Source organism: Chelmon rostratus, chromosome 2, assembly GCF_017976325.1.
Source record: "Chelmon rostratus isolate fCheRos1 chromosome 2, fCheRos1.pri, whole genome shotgun sequence".
Lineage (NCBI taxonomy): Eukaryota > Metazoa > Chordata > Actinopteri > Chaetodontiformes > Chaetodontidae > Chelmon > Chelmon rostratus.
The window spans coordinates 16,382,540-16,402,100 of record NC_055659.1 but is presented as its reverse complement, the minus strand read 5'-3'; the positions used below and the strand labels follow the sequence as shown (position 1 = coordinate 16,402,100).

Sequence of the window (19,561 nt, the reverse complement as noted above, 5' to 3'; positions counted from 1 at the left end):
AGTAATCTCTAAAAAGGGAAAACGGTTTAGGATGAATTAGATTGGCTAGGATCAGAACACACGTGTCAAAGAAGCCAATCAGAGGCAGAGTAGGGCGGGTCATGCCTTCGCCATCCTATAAAAAAAATACAACAAAATAATTGTTGATGTGCCAATATTCCTACATTTCCCAGACTACAGTGCGTCGTGCCGAACCCCGCCCTTTCCTCTCCCTAACCTTGGCCGTTTCGAGTTTCTGTTGTGCAGTGATTTGATTGCTTGGCCCCCGCTATGTGATTCGGTTCGGTCACACCTCGCTCTGCATCTGCACCGACTCTCCTCTTCATCTTCTTTACCGAAAGAGAAAATATTGAACTTCATTTAGCTGTGTTGTCGTCGCTCTCCAGCGTGGAAGATGTCCGCTGGCTTCCCCGGGCCAGAGCCAGTTTAGGAAGATCTTTTTCCCACGGAGCCTCATCAGAAAAAAACCCAGCGTTTTTGACGTGCTTAGCCCGTTGACGTTTAACGTTAGAGGCAGCTGTCAAAGTTGGGCCCTCGCTCGTAAACACGGAGCTGCATGGCTGTGAAACTGTACCTTGGACTATTTACGTGAAGTTAAAGGCCAAGTTATGTCTGTTGTGCCAGGCCGAGGCGAGGACGGACAGGAGATGCCTTCTGGCTAGCAGCGCTAATGGTATCTGGACCACAGCTAGGTCGCAAAACATAGCACATTATTCGTCTACACAGTATTGTGGTCTCGTTATGCTTTGTTTAGAAGACACTCCTCAGTTCGCAGTCAGTCAGACCGTCGGTGTGAACTAGAAAGTGCTGCTAACGTAAGATGCCGAAACAGCCATTACTTTGTTAGCTAATTGTAATCTCGCCTCGAGTCAGTAACACTTGAATTATCTTGCACTCGAGGTGCGGCGTCAAGCTAGCTAGCTGTGCTGGTCAGCTTCAGTTTCATGACAACACAAGCCAAATGCCTAGCCCTTATTCACTGTCACAAAACACTGCGCGGAGTGTTGTCTGTCCAGCACTAATACTCATCTGTTCGTGGTATGTTAAAACGGGCTGCATGAAGGGGTCTCTTTTTGAAAGATTTAGCCTAGTCAGTGGGTGGACTAACATGACCATGAAGTTTACTAACTAGCACGTAAAGAAAAAGGTGCGGTAAGGACACAGAACTGATAGACATTTAATCATCTCAGATTGTAAATCACAACAAGGAGAAGACAGCAGCTCAACCTGTTGACCATGGAGGGAAACGTACAGCAACAACAACAGAAAGCGACTCCTTTAGCTCGGGAACTAACAAGGATATTCAACAGCTACAACAAGCACACCATACAGCTGAAGAAGAACCTGAAGGAGACCAATGTATTCTTCCGGGAAATAAGGCAAAATTACAGCAATACATGTGCATCAACCATGAGCTCGGATTCAGCTTCTCTGGAGTCAGGTAAGGCTTGAACACATGCACCGGCAGCGTCTCAACGTGCCTGTGGCGCACCTGAATGTGAGACATGGTTAAAGCATCTTTGATGGTTTGCCAAAATATTTAGCTATGTTCTTCGTCTGTATCCTGTAGTGGAGAAGAAAAGGCTGCTAATGCCAAATGATTTCTCCACCAGCAAGTAACTGAAAAAATGCATTCATTAGGGTTAGGGAAAACTAAAGAGATTAAGCAGACTAAGTGCACCAAATATGCAGAGATTTCTGCACTCACTAGTTAGACGGGAGCCATGCATATCAGACTGTCATTCTTCTATTTTGCAATGATTGTATGTTCGTATATGTATGTGTCTCAGTAACAGGTCTTACTATGAACATATTTTAGTAGTTTTGAATAAAAAATTAGCATATTATCCACTATTAGGTATTACTGTGTCATATTTCTCCATTACAATCACACCAGATTAAGAATGTTGTATAAAATGTATTTCACTGCTCCTTGTTTTATAGCATCTAATGAGTATTACAGGCTTTTTTGACCATACGATTCAGATTTTTATTTCTGTGATTTATTAAATCCACAGCAGCTGATAAAACGTAGTGCGTCACATCTACAGGAGTGCCTTATACGCAGAGAGGGTTAAAACCATTTTCCTCAATGTTGAATGAACAATGTTAATCTCAGGATTAGTCCTAATCAACAGAAAAATGAGACCGTAATGCTGCCTTTCATGGGCAAAACTAAAGCCATGTCTTCACCTGCTATCTCGATTCATCTTGCAGATGTCTTGTTTACACTTATCTGTACAAAAATGTGCATCACATGATGTAGAATGATCACTCAATAGTTTTTATCTGTTATTTTAGTAGAGGTTATGCATAGGTTTGCACAGAGTGCCTGTTTAGCATAGTCCTCTGTGTACAGGTCATGCAGTCAAATGCTCAGCACAGGTCTGTCCGGATCAATACTCTTTAATGCGTCATGTTAGGTCAAGGGGTGAATGCTAGTAGTGGAATGCTAGGTTAGAGTAACTGTTACAATAAAACCAAACCACATGTATATTACAAAGAAATGTACTGGTATATGTATATAAAGTTGGCGATTGCTGCTCTCTCTTCTCTTTTGTTCAATAACTGTTGTAGACTGTGACTCAGCATCACAGAGGATTATGTCTGATACCCTCAATAATGAGGCTGAATTGGTACTTCTGTGAGTGCTCCACATTTTAGGGCTATATCAGGAAATAATAGCCCCAAGGAATGATATCAGATGTGAAATATTTTAGTATCTCTACTGTGTGCAGTATATTCTTGAAACTGCGTGCGGACATGAAGGATAATGTGTCATTGAGTGGCCGAGTGAACGTGGTTGCCAAGCTCTGTTCTCGGTCCACTTCTCAACATTATATGCCCCCTTCTGTTTCCCCAGGCCAGTTTAGCTGCATCTCTTTCCCCAGCCATGAAGAAGAGTTTCTACGCAATACTGTGGGCGCTGCCCCATACATCCTGGTACTCGGCCAGGACTGTGCTGCCCGCTACCAACTGCTCAACTGCCTTCTGGGGGAGAGGCTGCTGCCACTGGGCCCCGAGGCTGGAGAGGCTTGTGAAGGAGTCCAGGGCACTGTCTGCAAGAGGCGGAAGCTGTGTTTCACCCATGGGAGACAGACAAGGCTCAGCTTGGCGCTGCCCGGCCAGTATGAACTGGTGCACCAGCTGGCGGCTAACTGTGGTCGCTGGGATACCGTGCCTCGGGAAGACCTGGAGATCCATGAGGAATGCGAGGACCCGGCTCACAGGCTAGCAGAGCTGGAGATCACGCTGCATCACCCACTGCTACAGGTAGGCTAACCCTAGCTCTAATGGCAGGCTATGGATAAAGTGTGGAACCTACTGGATCTACTCTCTCAATACCATGTCCCCTAGTTTAAATGAAGGGTAAGAGACATGAAATCATTTACATTGAATTGATCCTTAATTGCATTGCTTTGTTTCCTCTTTATGAACTTTGACACTTCCACCCAGAGTTTCCAGATAGGTGCAGTATGGCTGGACAGTGTCCCATGTTGCTCAATGCTTTTTTTTTGGAAGAAGATGTAGAATGAAGCTGTGCAGAGGCAGAAGCAGAAGCACATGCTTTGCTGAAAAGTGGTGGTCTCTAAAACACTGGAAAAGCTTTTCACCAGAACTCACAACTGTTGCCAGGAGCGCATTATTAGTTTGTTTTACAGCTTTGATATGTGGTATATGGCATCCATGGCATCACATAAGCAGATTAATCTACTACATAAAAAACATGTTCAGTTAATTGACAATGTAAAATATTTTTTGATTTTTGGATATGCACACTCACATTAGTAAAGGGGGTATCTCTGCTAACTGATGTGCAGTGCTACAGTTCAGTTATTTCAGTCATGATTAGGGGAATCTTAGTACATTTGTTTACTTTGAGAGGGAACTTCAGGTAAAACTGAAGCCTTTGCATGGTCCTCCATTTTCTTTGAGCATGTCAGTGAATATGCCTTGACAAGAACAGATTAATTGACATCACAGTTATCTGTCAGATAATTTATATTGTGGCGATATATTGATAGTAAACTTCTAAAATTGTGTTCTATTGTCTTTAAATAGCTTTTTTAAAAAACTGGGTTTGGAACGGTAGAAAAACATCTGATTTTGTGCTGGTGAGTCGGGGTGTACTGGACAGTAAAAAAGGAACAAACAGTCTATTAATTATGTCATTGATTTTGATTATATATGGCCCAGTCCTTTAGCCTTCGTGATCAGACATAACTTAGTTCACAAACAGATTACTGAGCAGAGCTGATTGTTTTCTGTGTTGTTCAGTGTTTTACTGATTGTGCTGCTGTTCAGAAATGCATTCTTTTCCAGCCGCTTTTCTCCCGTGCAGGTTTTTTAGCACTACTCAAAAACAGATTCGCAGTTTACTGTTGAAGTTCAGTGGAAAAAGACAGAATTGTTGGGACACAGTGGTACAGACATGCTGGTCCTCAGCCAGTGTGACCTGAAAATCACAATATCTCGTTGGAGTGAATTAATTTAGCACGGTGTAAGGATTGTAGTCATTCCTTGTCATGTGTGACACGAGGAAATTAGTCTCTAATCCTTTAGACCAAGGCCCCTCAGCAAGCATCACACAGCTCCAGAAACTAGGCCTAGCTCTGCCTCAGAGCAGCCCACCCGCTCAACCCCCTTACGTAATGCCACTGGTCTGGTGCGATTCACATGACTAGGTCATGTTAAAAAATCCCAAACCCTTTGCTGTGATGAAGCTGCCATGGTTACAACTGAATTCTGGGTTGGAACACTGGTTGTTCATATTTTTACAAAAAAACTATTTAGTTTTTTTTAATAGCCTAATTCAAAATTTTGTGTGAGCTGTGTAGAGAAGACCTTTTCACAGCTTTTTAAAAATCCAACGTTTTTGTGAAAAAATAGATTTGCACTAATGTTGACATTATATATATACACATATAAACACTGCATCTTCAATATGTTTTTGTCAGCAGTGACGTGAAATAACTTAAGTTGGGGTTCATGTTTGAGAGTTGTTATATTTTTATGTGTTATTGAATTTTTAAACGTTGTTTGGTAAAAGCCATGACAGGGAGTTAGCATGTCATCTCATTGTCTATTTGTAGTTGTTTTTTCTAAACTAATGTGTTGGTATAGTTAACATAATGTGGCTATAGATTTTTAAAAAAAAATTTAATCAGTCTGATTTAAGAGAGAAAAGCGTGTAATTGATGAATGCCGGGAAGGAAGATGTCTGGACGTAAGTCCGGTCATTGTACACCTCCGGTCATTTTCATGAATGACTAATAGTCTAAATCCCATATTTGGATCAAAACGTTTGTCACATTTGAGAGTGAAGCTGCAACTAGCACTTGTTTTCATTGCTGATTGATTTGTCAATTATTTTCTCGATTAATCGTTTAGTTGTTCTGTTTTTGTCAATCACTCTTTCTGAAAACACAAGATGATGTCTTCAAATTTCACTGCCACAGAGAAGTAAACAAACCAGAAACGATTTACATTTAAGATGCTAGACTGGAATTTTTTCTTTTAATTTTTTCTTTAAAAATTACTTTAACCGATTAATCAATAATCAGTGTAGCTGACAAATTTAATAGCTGACCAACCAATTCATCATTGCAGGGTACTTGAGAGGACCTCAGAGGCTTTAATAGCTGAGTTTTTGGTGATGATAATGATACAAACTTCATCATAGATGAGAGACTGAATGATTTATGTGTATCTGTAGAAAAGACTTATTAATGAGCCAATTAATCAGCAACTAGCAAACCCAGCCCAGGCATGCTCTGGAAATCCCTCTTGCCCTGCAGCAGACACCAGTTGATCACTTTGAGTTGATCACTGTGAGAGGACTTAAACCAAGTAAACCAAACCATACTAATATCACTAAATAGCAAAGTTTACAGTTCTCTGGTTATTTTGATGTTAAGGTGGTAGATTGTGTTGTTGTGTTAAGTTAGCCCATGGTTGCTAATACCAGCTATGGCTAGACATCCTTGTTAAGTTAAATAATTAAGCTACATGCAAACTGTTGGATAAGAGAGTCCTTCAGTATTATGTCAAATGTCACCCACTGCTAAGTGTTGAGAGTTAGTTACTGTAGCTTTTATTGCTGTGTCACTAATTTGGGCTTGTTTAACCACAACAGAGAGTTTTACTCTCCTGTTTAGACCACACACCCACACATGCGACCTCACGTTTTTGGCACACACATAAGACAGTACTATCTTTTTAACTTCAGATAGGTTTTGTTACAAACTAAGCAGTGTGCCACTTGTCTATAGGTTTCTGCTGTCTTGGTTGGAGTAAACGAAGGCACAAAATCTCTCTGCTCACTGTGGTATTCACACAGTCCTGCAATAATCACAGCAGCCTGTTTTAGAGGCCAGCAGACAAGAGCCAATGTGCTAATTAGCTTTCTCTTCATCCCAGAGTTTACCCAACTCAACTTAAGCAACCAGAGGACATAAAGGGCACGATCCAGGGTGTGTTTCTAAAATTCTTTTGAGGTACATATCCTGTTATGTTCATTGCTGGTGTCCCATGAATTCACATGACAAAGCCTGCTTGTTAGCAAAGGCCTGTGATCTTAGCAGTCACCCTAAAAATATGCTAATGCTAAAAACTCTTATTTTTTACACTACATGGCCATTTGCCTTGACTGTGTTACTTTGTAGAACTGGGACTCAGATGGGAGCGCTAATGCTTACTCTAACTGACACTGAAAAACAAAATAGTAGCTTCAGAATAGGCTACAGACATTTTCTTGAACAGTTGTTATTGAAAACTAAATGCACTGAGGCAATTCAAACATTGTATCGACTTTGATTGGTCGTGAACAAATGTTTGCAGGCTATCTTTGTTCCAAAGAGACTGCTCAGATGGGCTCCGCTCTTGTTTCTTGGAGACAGGACTGACTGTCTCCTTTGTGTAGCTGTTGGTCATTTTTGCCTCTTTTCTCTGGCTGTCTTTCCCCTCGTCGCGCTCTCCCTCTCAAGCTGTCTATGAGACTACTTTTGTTCATGTTGTTATTTATCGAGGGTTAAGGAAAGGTTTTTGCTTCTGTAATTTTTCTGTCCTGTCACAGACATTCTCAAGACCAGCACAAATATTTATTTTCCATTATGTGTTCAGAAATAGAAGGAGCATGTGATATGGGTGGGATGTGTTTTTTCTTCGTTTTGCAGTGGAATCCGCTTGAACATCTTCTGGCATAAATTGGTTTGAAAACTGTGCTTCAGTTGCCTTGAACACTTTATGTGAAAGGGTTATAGTTTTGCTGTTAAGAGTTGGCCTTTTGCATTTCATGTCAGGAAGTTCAGAGGTCAGTTCATCCAATTTACATAACATACGATTTCGACTGATTATACTTTCTCCTGTTGGTAGACAACACTGTCCACAGTGAGGTCTATGCATTATTAAGAGTACCCAGACATTTTTCAAACAACATGCTGCTTTTTTAATCCTGAAACAATTGTTTGTTTGGACACTTAAAGACTAAACTTAAACTTTTAAGATGAAATGACACACTCATTAGCATCTGGTTGCCTATTTACACACCCAGTAGATGCGGAGCAGTGTTAGCACTCATTTGGAGTATTGTCTTCTGGCCTCCTTGAGAATACAAGTCAATATTAACTCACCATTTAGCTCTGTTTTTGGTATTCATCTACTCCTGAGGGAAAAATCTGGATCTATAGCTGCTAAATGCTCCATTTTGTTGACCAGCTAGTTACTGACTTTGCCGCTCTGATGTTTGGTGTAGAGCATGTGGTGTTCAGTTGCTTTACCAGAACTGGACAGACTTGTGGGTTTGTCACCACAAGTAACACCTTCACAGTATGCGTAATCATTTGATTTGTTAATATAAAAATAACAAATTATAGCAACTTTAAATTACATTTACCTCCGTTTGTGGTTGAGTGGCAGATATCATAGCAATAAGCTTATTAGCAGCTAAATGCAGCGGTATCCTTCTAGAGTTGTCTGCTCGGCTGGATTTCACTATAATTAAGCAATATATGTTTTTGTTTAATTTGAGTCAGTTGGGCTTTTTTCCAGAACCGGGTTCACTAATAATTGCCTGTATATAAACTACTTTTCTTGAAATGAAAGAAACATTGTTGTGTTTTCTTTGTGGTTTGTCACCAGGAAGCAAAGGTCATGGTGGTGCCTTGTCCAAGTGTGCAGCCCATAGACGAGGCCCTGGAAGACTGCACTCGCAACGTGATCCCCATCATACTCTATGCCATCAACCAGGACTCGCTAAGCACAGAGCACGTGGCTGAGCTCCGGAAGGTCAAAGAGATGCTCCCCTTTCCCATCTGTTTTGTTCGTATCCCTGACACTATTCCAGCAGCCTCCCCAGAATCCGGCCGCCGTGCGGAGAAGGAAAAGGAGAGGGAGAAGAGCGGCCTCCATAAGCAGCTCCTCTCCCTCGGCTTCCTCAGTAGCCCGACAGGAAACTGCTCCTGTGGCGCCCCTACGCAGATGCCCACTCCAGGTGCCAAGCCCCAAAGCATGCTGGGTGAGGCTTTTGAAAGACTGCATCGGTTGCTGGTGCCTTTTGCTCGCCAAGTGCTTCAAAACCAGCAGGTGGAGGCTGCCAACCTGCTTAATGGGCTTCATTGTCGCTGTCTAGATCTTTTCATCAACCAGGTGAGAGGCTGTGCCTCCTAGCGCTGCTCATCAGTCCATCTGTGATTGTTGTACTGCTTCATAATCATGTGACAGTTGTTATCACTACATGAACTGCTTAGTCTCTGTCTACTTTGACCCAGTATGTCCCTGAAAAATCACCAACAGACCTTCGTCCTTTCTGTTTCACTTCCGTGCAGGCCTTTGACATGCAGAGGGACCTGCAGATAACGCCACGCAGGCTGGAGTACACCCGTGAGAAAGAGGGTGAACTCTTCACCTCCCTCATGGCCATCGCTAACCGCAAACAGGAAGAGATGAAGGAGATGATAGTGGAGACACTCAGCAGCATGAAGGAGCAGCTGCTGGAGGATGCTGCCAACCTGGAGTTTACAGGTTAGTGAGTGAGCATGATGGATAAATGCCACCAGGCAGGCAGAGTTTCCTCCCTGTGGTTTTCAAGATATTCATATTATTAAGCAAGATAAGGGAAGATAAGGGGTGGCAGGCACAAAAATGACACAATAAAAATGGATTTGTTGAATGAAACTAATACATTTGATCCTACATTTTAACTTACTTTAAGGAATTAAATTAACTAGTATGTGATAATAACAGACTCTTGATAATTATTCTCATAGAATTAACAACAGCAGAGTTGTGATGACAGTGATTTTAAAGCTTGTTTATATCAAAATGATGGTTCTGATGTCATCAAATCAGGCCCTGGTAGATATTAGCTAAAAGCTACAAAAACAAAAGAAGGAGAGTAAAAGCTAATGTGTTACAGTTTGCCAACAAAGAGAGAATTTTACTGTGAAGATCTCTAAAGCACAGAATAATTATTATTTTGTACATTGCCCCAACTAGGACCTTTTAAATCTGTGTGCTTCCAGTTCAGTTCGGTCTTAGTTTTTTGTTATGATGTAGTGTATATGCAGCACATACACTGATGCGTTACTTGTAAATACTGTACATAAGTATGTGATTTTAAAGGCCTCAGGAGAAGACAAGTTTTGATCATTTAGTAGGAGTACAATCCGTGCTGCTGTCAGACTTAGAACAAGCAAAGGTTTATTTAGTATGTTTATTGCACACACTATTGAGTTATGTCTTCATTTTTTTTTTTCATTTCACATGCTTCAAATCGTGACTCGAAAATAATATTGGACATAAAGTAATTTGTGGCGGTGTGTTTGGATTCACTCCAGAAGTGGACTGACTTCATTGTGAAAAAAATAAATTTTCCTTTTCAGAGTCACAATCAAAATTCTTTCCGAATTGGATCTTTTTAAGTGATTGAACCTCTTCAATTAATTGACAGTACAATAGCATTTCTGGATTCTCTACTATTGAGATATACTAATTTTTTTTTTTTTCCAGTAAGAAAGTTTATCTGTGTATGTATAAAATTGGAGGCATAGTCCCCATTTATGTATTGTAATCAGCAGGAAGTGGGATGTGTGATGTGCTTTGATAGACCCTTGTTCTTTGATCCTGTGGTTTCACATTGGATTACTCAAAAATGAGCATGTGCGCCTTTCATTGTATTAAACTTAATGAGAAAGGATTTCCTCTTTATTACTCGTCTATTAAAGAAGATGGCTGACTCTTGGGACCCAGGCCGCCTCCTATTGAGACTAGTTTTATCTTGTCTGTTCTCTCTCAAATTTGTGATACTGCCAGTGTTTCTCTGAGGGGATGAAACCCAAAGCCAGTTTCTTTACTGTCTTAAGACTCATGTTGATCTGCAGATGCATGGCTGAGGCCGCTGCATTTCACAATCTGCCCACAAAGTTTTGCATCATCTGTCTCAGTAGATTCTACCAACTGAGAAGCTCCTTTCACTGGTTATTGTGTTCTGCTTTTTTCCGGTCACCGTTCCTTTATCCTTTCCAAGAAACAGGTGTACAGACTTATTTCATAATTCTTATTTCAGTAAAACCCAGCACAGGTGAGACTAGCCATATGCAAACAGGGGGTTTAAACAGAACAAACAAAACAGGAACCCAGACACAAAAAGTGTTTCTCAGTAGCTAGCTAATGCTAGCAGTCAAAAACTCCAGAGATTACCTCAAGTTATTGATTTCAACCAGAGTGTAGCTACTTTATTAGGTACACCTAGCTAACATTAATGCAGTCTAATGTGACACTCCTGTGAAAAATCCTCCCTTTGTGAAGAATATAGTGTTTAGTTTGTGTTGGAACTGTTTTTAGTGGTGTTAATTCCTCTCTGTGGTTATATTGGAGGCTGCAGTTTGCAGGTTCTGTTGAGTTACGTTGCTTTCCACAGAGAAGTGTTTCTATTATTTTGTTCAACCCCTTTTCTATCAATGAGGTTAGACTAAACAATAGAAACACCCTCCTGTATGATGCACTTAAAGAGCACAACAAGACTACTGTCTATAGACTGCTTTAAAATGATGTGTGTTTTAATACTTGTACAATCTCAGTATTATTTAAACAAAAATCAGTAGTATGTAGTGTGTTAATATAATTAGCTCGCTGCAATAGTCCTTGTGAAAATTCTGTAGAATCTACCACAACCCTTTCCAGATGTTCTCCTCAAGGACAAATGTTTACTGTGTCTCTCTAGCATAAATTATGTTAATCTATAATACTTATCTGTGTTTCATTATGCAGACTGGATGGAATATAAATACTTATATACAAGTCTGACAACCCTGATTCAGCAGGATGTCTCTGTGCCAGCTGGCTACAGTAACTCACACGTTAGAATTGACACACTTCTTTCTTCCAACTGCAGACATCATCGTAACAACTAATGGAGAGCCTGTTACATCAAAGGAGATCAAATCTTGCATCCACCAGATCCAGGAGCTGATAGTGGTTCGCTTGAATCAGGCCGTGGCAAACAAGCTCATCAGCTCTGTGGACTACCTGCGGGAGAGCTTCGTAGGAACTCTGGAGCGATGTCTCAACAGTCTGGAGAAATATCACATCGACTCTTCTGTCCACAATATCACCTCCAATCACCTCAAACAGGTGGGCAGCAGCAGCAGAACAGGAACCTTGTTTCTGATATCATTTACATTATTGTTTGGCTTTCTTGTCAGTAATGGTAAATGTGAAGATGCTTAAATGTAAACATATTTACTGATCTCTGTTATCAGCTTTGCATTTTCTAATGATAAAAAATTGTCAGTCCTGTTCTCTCTATTATTCATCAAACCATTTAAACCTGAGTGTAAACTAACAGAAGCAAAACAAAACAGATGGTTCAACGTGAGGTCAGAGACCCTTATTAGCAGAACAAATAACAAAAAACAAAACAAAAATAGTTTTATAAGACAAGTGAAGAAGTATGTAGACTGATAAACGACATTTACTGGTATCTGAATTTGTGTTTTTCCATGCATGTTTACTTCCCTTTGTCCTCTGTCGCAGTTATTAAATGCTGCCTATCATGTTGAGGTCACCTTTCATTCAGGATCCTCTGTCTCGAGACTCTTCTGGGAGCAAATCAAACAGGTCAGTGTCACATAAATTCAGCCTTGGAGTTTCAGTTGCCATGGTGACTTCTGAAGGAGTGCCTCCACTCTGCGTCTTGCTTCCAGATAATCCACAGGATAACATTTGTGAACCCTCCTGCCATCACACCAGAGTGGAAGCGGAAAGTGGCCCAGGACGCCATAGAAAGTCTGAGTGCAGCCAAACTGGCCAGAAGCATCTGCTCCCAGTTCAGAACCCGTCTCAACAGCTCCCATGAGGCCTTTGCTGCATCCCTGCGCCAGGTGAGCGTTTTCTCTTTCCACCACACCATGCCCAGTTGCATTCCTACCTTTATTTGTTTAGTTTGTTATGGATTACCCCAGTGTGGCCCATTCACCAGTCAGCAAAGTCTGGTTCAGCACAGACTATGTAATAATGTAAGAGAGTGAAAGATGAGCTCTCTCTGAGCTGCTGAGGGATCTATTTATGCCAATAATCTAAAAACTAATTTTAGTATTAAACTCTTGCAGACCTCTTCCTAATGGCCCTAATGGAGGAAGGGTAGATTTCACACATGAGCTGGATAATTTTCATAAAGCGTAGTCTGATTAGCATTAGCTGTTTTTAGTTCAGCCCTTTTCTCACTCATATTTCACAGCCAATGAGCATGTAAGAGCTGTTGAGGACATCCACAGGGAATCTACCTCACTGCTTTGTAACGTGAATGCGTGTGACTTTGATCACCTGACCAGAATAAAAGGTTTGTGTTGAAAGCCTTCGCACCTCCTGCATCTGTGGCTGCCATGGTTTTATTTATATTTAAACCTTATATTTTTTGGAATGCACTTTAAAATTAAATTGATAAGCTGTGTGACAGCCTCATAATACCTTCAACTACAGACAGCTTTCGTTGTCTGTCAGGCCCTGCAAAGCTCGTGCTTCACCATATTTATTCCTCTTCACTCGAATTGCTTCGCCTTTTAAGCCCCAGTATGCAAATACGAGGCTGCGACTCCCTCCGAGTCCCTGACAAATCTGTTTCAGTCAAATTGCTCTGATGATAATCATCACATGACGGACAGCGTGGCTCACATCAGTGTCTTTCCATGCTTGCTGATTCTTGTCCCCTAATGCCATTACACAAATACACATTCATTGTGGAGGTCTTATAGAAGAGGTGATTGGGCCATTCTTTGTAAGTTTGGGGCTTTGATGGATAGAAATATCCTAATTTCATTTACTTATTTATGCGACTGACTCAGTGATCGAGTGCAGTGCGTTAGACTTCTGTCACATTCCTCTCAGTGATTAACAGATGTAGTATGTCGGTTTGTAGTTTGACATGGAGGAGGTGTTATGAATGTGAATACAAAGTGTGCCAAGGCAAGGTAGGGAGGATGTCAGAGCAAGCCTTTATTGCCACACAGGAATTTAAAAGCAGGGTTATTTTTTTATGTCCTGAAAATAATACACTGACACAGGCTCCGCTTTGTAAGATCACACAAGTTTCAAATGATAATGGCCCAATAGTGAGTGGTGAGTGGAACATGTTGGGGTTGGTGTTTACAAACCGGTCTGATCAAATGTCTATGCCCTGTTCTGCATGTAAGAGATTCTGCTTTCAGTCCCGACTCAGTTTATTACAAAGCTTGCTACAGCTTGCTGCATGCAACCATCACATTTCATAGCTGTCACACAGATCAGATCACACATCAGATCCAAGCAACAGAAACAACCTGCACATGTGTGGCAGCTCATGACAGACAGAATCTGAGTAAATATGATGAATGAATGAAGATCACATGAGTTCCACATATTAATGTTTGTTTCTTTAATACATCAGAAATCACTTTTTGCATGTCAAAAGTTTTTCTAATGTGCTGTTAACAACCTTTGGTCTCTGGTCTTAGAAAATGGTGAATCACAGAGTGATGTTAGATATATGGACAAACTTGGCATACGTCACCCAGAAAACAAGCCATTAAAATGATTAGTAATAATATAAACTTTACAATGAGAGTAGAAAAGACTTTTCAAGCCATCAGTGCTTTACTAGTCTTATTATGGTGGATGGATTTAATACAACGTTAGCATGTTGATGATAAAGTGCACTGAAACCTGTGTGAAAGTCACCCGCTACAGACACATGGTGACTCCCTCTGATGGACGCTGTCGCAGTCGTGTGAGCAAACTTCAAGCATGCCCGTTCTCATGTTGACTTAAAAGTTCCAGCTGGGCACAAAGCAAACAGCCGCAATGAGAACTTTTTTTTTTTAAATGTAGGAGTAATTGTGTTGACCACGAACTTTGCATGAAGCAGTCTGACAAATGATGGCATGGCCGCAGAGGTCGAGGCAGCCGGCCTGTAGTCATGGTGACGCCGCCTGCTGACGTCCTAATGATGCAGCTTCAGAAAAGAGGACAAAATTAGACATAACAGGATGGACCAAGAGGATGCCGTTCACATGTATTCAGAAAAAAAAATCTCTGCCTTTAAAAGATTAACAGCGTCTTTGCTACACAAAGAACTATTGACATAAAAAAGGGACATTAGGGTTACAAAGCAAAATGACTGTTAACAGAAGAAACCGGCCATTTAGCAGCTGTGCTTAATTCTAACCATGAGATGTAATGTCATGTGTTGGTGTTCGTAGCTGGAGGAAGGGCACACGGGGCGACTGGAGCGCACTGAGGACCTGTGGCTGCGTGTGAGGAAGGACCACGCCCCTCGGCTGGCCCGCCTGTCCCTGGAGAGCCGCTCCCTCAGGGATGCGCTGCTGCATGGTGAGTCACCACCAAAACCCTCCCATTGTTCACACACGTTGGGTGAAGCTCACTGTCTGCTCCACACATTGTTCCAAAATGTCCTTTTTTACGTCTCCATGCGAATAATAGTGAAGTTCAGTCACCAAGTTCAAAATAATTAAAACTACTCGTTGAAAAATGCGGAATCTATAAATATGCAAATATTTTCCCCTTCCGCAAGCGTAACTGCTGTCCCCTGCTTCACTGTGTTGAGAAACTTGCTGCCTTCAGCAGATGAAGGTGAACAGCCTTCTAGCATCAAACTCTGTCAATCATTCTGCTAAGTGAAGCTCGAACATAAGTACAGGAACAAACCACAAAACACAGGGGCACTTTAAGAGCAGCTCATTTCGAGAGACGGTAACAACCCTGACACGGTCGCCGTCTCAAACCTCATCTATCCAAAGCACAGGACAAATTTGCAAACATTTAAAAAATCCGCAGCCTGTTTTCTGACATTTGAAAACTGACTGCGTTGTTCTCTGACAGGCAAGCCTAAGCTCGGGCGAGAGTTGGGTCGGGGCCAGTACGGAGTCGTTTACCTGTGTGACAGCTGGGGAGGGCACTACCCATGTGCCTTAAAGTCTGTGGTACCGCCTGACGATAAACACTGGAACGACCTGGCTCTGGAGTTTCACTACACAAGGTGAGTTAGAGTGTGAAAACCTCACACACACACACACACACACACACACACACACACACACACACACACACACACACACACACACACACACACACACACACACACAGCTGCTTTGGCATGATCTCAGCAGCTGTTTGTTATTTCAGTTCTTCTTCAGTTCTACACCAAACTGCCGCGGGTACAAAACCCAACACTCATTTCACTGACACTCTGGAGGCGTGCATGAAAAAATTTCAAATGGCTTGAGCAGTAGCGGGAGCACATTTATCAAGAGCAGAACTCTTTTAATGGACATGACAGCTGCCTTGTTATAAAGGCCAGACTCCACCCAGTCTATTTAAAAAATAGCTGTGACTGTTGAAGCCTCGAGGCTGTTCTGTGTCAGCATGTTGAATGTGCCAGCGTCTGATTATCTGCTCCACCTGCCGTAAACCTGAGGGATGCAGGTATTTGTAACGCTGCGCTGAGGCTGCTTAACAAACTTACATTAATATACCGTGACTTCAAGATAACAAGTGCTTGTTTTCCGATTGTACGACTGAACTGTTTTGTATTCCTCCCTCCTTTGCGTGTGTGTTGCTTCAGGACTCTGCCCAAGCACGAGCGGCTCGTCGACCTGCACGGCTCTGTGATCGATCACACCTACGCCGGCGGCTCCAGCATCGCGGTGCTGCTCATCATGGAGCGGCTGCACAGAGACCTCTATACAGGGCTGAAGGTGACTTGATGGTGCAGTGACTGGAAACGCAGAGGTGTTATTGTTTTATCGGTAAAGACATGTAATCTTTCAACCCACTCTTAAAGCCTCCTTTTCCTTTGTCTCTCTATCTCCGCAGGCTGGTTTGCCACTGAGGGAGAGACTCCTGATCGCTCTGGATGTGGTGGAGGGGATCCGCTTCCTGCACAGTCAGGGCCTCTTGCACAGAGACATAAAGCTAAAGAATGTTCTGGTAAGTTCAGACCAACTATAGTTATTGTAGAACATTTTTTTGAGTTTGTGACTTATGAGGTGTTTTGTTTGTGTGTGCGTGTGTGCTTGTTTTTGTAAGTTGTGGCTTAATCACACCAGATGCAGAGATGCACTACACACTGTATGCTCCTGCCCAGCATCACTTTTACTGGTGTCTTTTGACCTTTTTGTGAGTCAGAATGTCGGTGGTGAAAAACCTGCTGTGTGTCACTTCAACACAGAAGCTGGAGCAATCGAAACACAACTCTCAAACTATGTGAACTACTTTTAAAACTGTCCGATAGACACTGAAAATATAAATGAGGCACGATTGAGCGAATACAGTGTCGATTTCTCAGCTTAGTTAAGTTACTCATAGATTGATTTTAGGGGATAACTCGGATGATACTGATGGCTCCACACCAGCTGCCATGCTGTTCTGGAATGTGAAAATCAGACACATGTCAAAGGCCATTAAGTTAAAAATATACTGATATTTTATAGATTTCTAATTTGCACTCATTCCTTTTCCAGTTGGACAAACAAAACCGTGCAAAGATCACTGACCTGGGCTTCTGCAAACCTGAGGCCATGATGTCTGGCAGCATCGTTGGAACACCCATCCACATGGCTCCAGAGCTGTTTACAGGTACGACTACTGAGCAGTCACACAGTCCATAACTTCATCACGACACAACTCCTTATTTACTTCAGACTGGTTAATTGGTCAGAACTGTGTGAACAAACAGCTACTAGTGGCTCGGTGTGAGTCGCAGTCTTTGTTGACTTGAGAGGTTACATGAACTTTTACATACAAAATGTTATCAGAAAAGAAATTTGTTATGAATTACATTTCATTTTAATGGTGACGCTTCTCCTCAAAGGAAAGTACGATAACTCTGTGGACGTCTACGCCTTCGGGATCCTTTTCTGGTACCTCTGCACTGGTTCGGTGAAACTCCCAGAAGCCTTTGAGAAATGCTCCAGTAAAGACCAGCTCTGGAACAACGTTAAAAAAGGTGAAGAGACACTGAGGTCGCTTTCACACACGGCAGCTGGGTTTGTTTTGTCCAGACCAGGAGACAAAAAAACACATGTTGCCTTTTAGCTCTTTTTACAAACCAACTCAGAAGGATGATCAGCAGACACAGACAGACAGGTAACTCAGCGATCGTCCTGCATCATTAGCACGATGTGGAGAAATCATAAGCTTAAATGCTTCTAATGTCTTTATTTCGGAAATAATTGTTTATGTCAAGACTGCAGCTTTACCTGAAGTTAATTATAATGGTAAACAGGTAGAAACAGAAGGAAAAAGAGGTGTGTTATACGTTTATATCACAGGGAGGTCACAGCGACTCATTCATAGCGAGGAAAGTCACGGAGTAAGACACACCACAGTTTTAACCACTTTTTACTTTTTGATTGATCAGGGAACATCGTCAAACTCGCATGCAGCACACATTAACATGGTCAGCAAATGATTGTCATGAACATGTAAGTGCATCACTTCTACAGATTTGCTTCCTTGACACTTCATGGCCAGTAGATTTATTGTTGGTTTAGCTTTTGAATGATGTTAAAATCACATATAATCAGCTGGTAGAGCATGCAGTATGTATCAGGCCTGAGTCCTGGGCCCCTGCCTGCCTTTCCTGACTCCGTTCGTTCAGCAGAAATTCAAAGAACATAAACTTGCAGTTGCTGTGTTTGCTTTCGCACCACAAACGAACCACACCAGAGTTCGCTCCGCAGCAGACCCGGACCCTCCTTTTAAAGGGGGCCTCCGTCAGGTTGATGCATGCAAATGAAAGCCTTTCTGTCTGACACGAAGCCTCGATGTTCACTATCAGAGGACACGCCGCTGTTTGTCCTGGTCTCACTCGTGTCCGTGTCGTCTCCAGGAGCCAGACCCGAGCGTTTGCCCAGTTTTGACGAGGAATGCTGGCAGCTGATGGAGGCCTGCTGGAACGGGGACCCTTCCCAGAGGCCCCTCCTCGGTATCGTGGAGCCCAGCCTGCAAAGCATCATGGTCCGACTCTGCAACTGCAGCTCAGAACAGAAAAGCAGCAGCCTCGAGGACTCGAACTGAAAACACTCCAGACAAACTAACACAGGCGAGATAGGGATTCAGATGAGGAAAGTATTTTGTATTTATGAAGAGCGGAGAAAGAACAGGTGGCCGGTGCATAACGTTCGAGCTGTCCTCCTCGTTCACAGTTGTTGGATTTACATTATTTATGAGGAGTTGATACAGACCAGAAGTTTGCAAATATGTGTGTTTTATTTGTGCTTTGTGTATTTGTATACAAACTCTACAGTATGTTTTCGTCCTAGCTGCCGTGCTAATTGCTACTTGGTCATTGAATTGTTACTAGATGCAAACTGTTTTAAAAGTACTCCGTTCCCAGTATTATGAAAAAAATATAAATATATAAAAGATTAATTTTAGATTGTATTTAAACCGAACATGTCTGCATCTATACAAATACGTCTTTTTTTAATAAAATGATGTTACAATGTTACATGGTTGTCTCATAATTGTGAGTTTCTTCAGTTAGTTCCTTAAAACAAAGCAGTGTCCACTTGCAACACCTCGTCAGGACGCCAGTTCAGCCCATCACGGGTTTTGTTCTTGTTTTGTCTGAATAATTTTTAGAGGCTAGATTTTATTTTTTAGTACTTCACAAGAGGGAAAAAATAACCATGCTTATTTCCCTGCTTTTCTATCCTGTAAATCATCTTGTGAATCATCAGATTTGCCTCGTCACCTTTCCTTTGGAAACTGCTGCCAGAAATATTGCAAAAATTTGGGAAAGGCACATTTTAAGATGCTTCAAGTCGTAGTAAAGAAGTTCTGCTTACTTTCACTGCATCTGGTGCAGTGTGACGGCAAAGTTGGTGAATCTGAAGCCTCCTCTACAATGAACAGTGGCAGGTAAACATCTGGGAACCTACTGTAAACAGCTAAATTAGTAAAAAAAAAAAAAGATTTTCAAACAGCATAAAGTTAAGGATGACCTATTTAATATTTTAAGCAAGACTACACTTGCTTAAAAAAAACCATACGTCACTTTGTGATA

At 41.8% G+C, this 19,561-nt stretch overlaps 1 protein-coding gene across 1 annotated transcript; it reads left to right on the top strand.

The window, feature by feature from the left end:
- The first annotated feature begins 218 nt into the window (after positions 1-218).
- Positions 219-18,997, top strand: dstyk (dual serine/threonine and tyrosine protein kinase). The gene is made up of 14 exons (XM_041949323.1): positions 219-1,441; positions 2,864-3,273; positions 8,140-8,646; positions 8,826-9,021; positions 11,393-11,631; positions 12,034-12,117; positions 12,204-12,380; positions 14,733-14,862; positions 15,373-15,529; positions 16,115-16,247; positions 16,366-16,479; positions 17,013-17,127; positions 17,363-17,497; positions 18,383-18,997. The coding sequence occupies exons 1-14, from the start codon at positions 1,237-1,239 to the stop codon at positions 18,568-18,570; spliced, it is 2,790 nt and encodes a 929-aa protein (XP_041805257.1). The 5' UTR covers positions 219-1,236; the 3' UTR covers positions 18,571-18,997.
- The last annotated feature ends 564 nt before the right edge of the window (positions 18,998-19,561 follow it).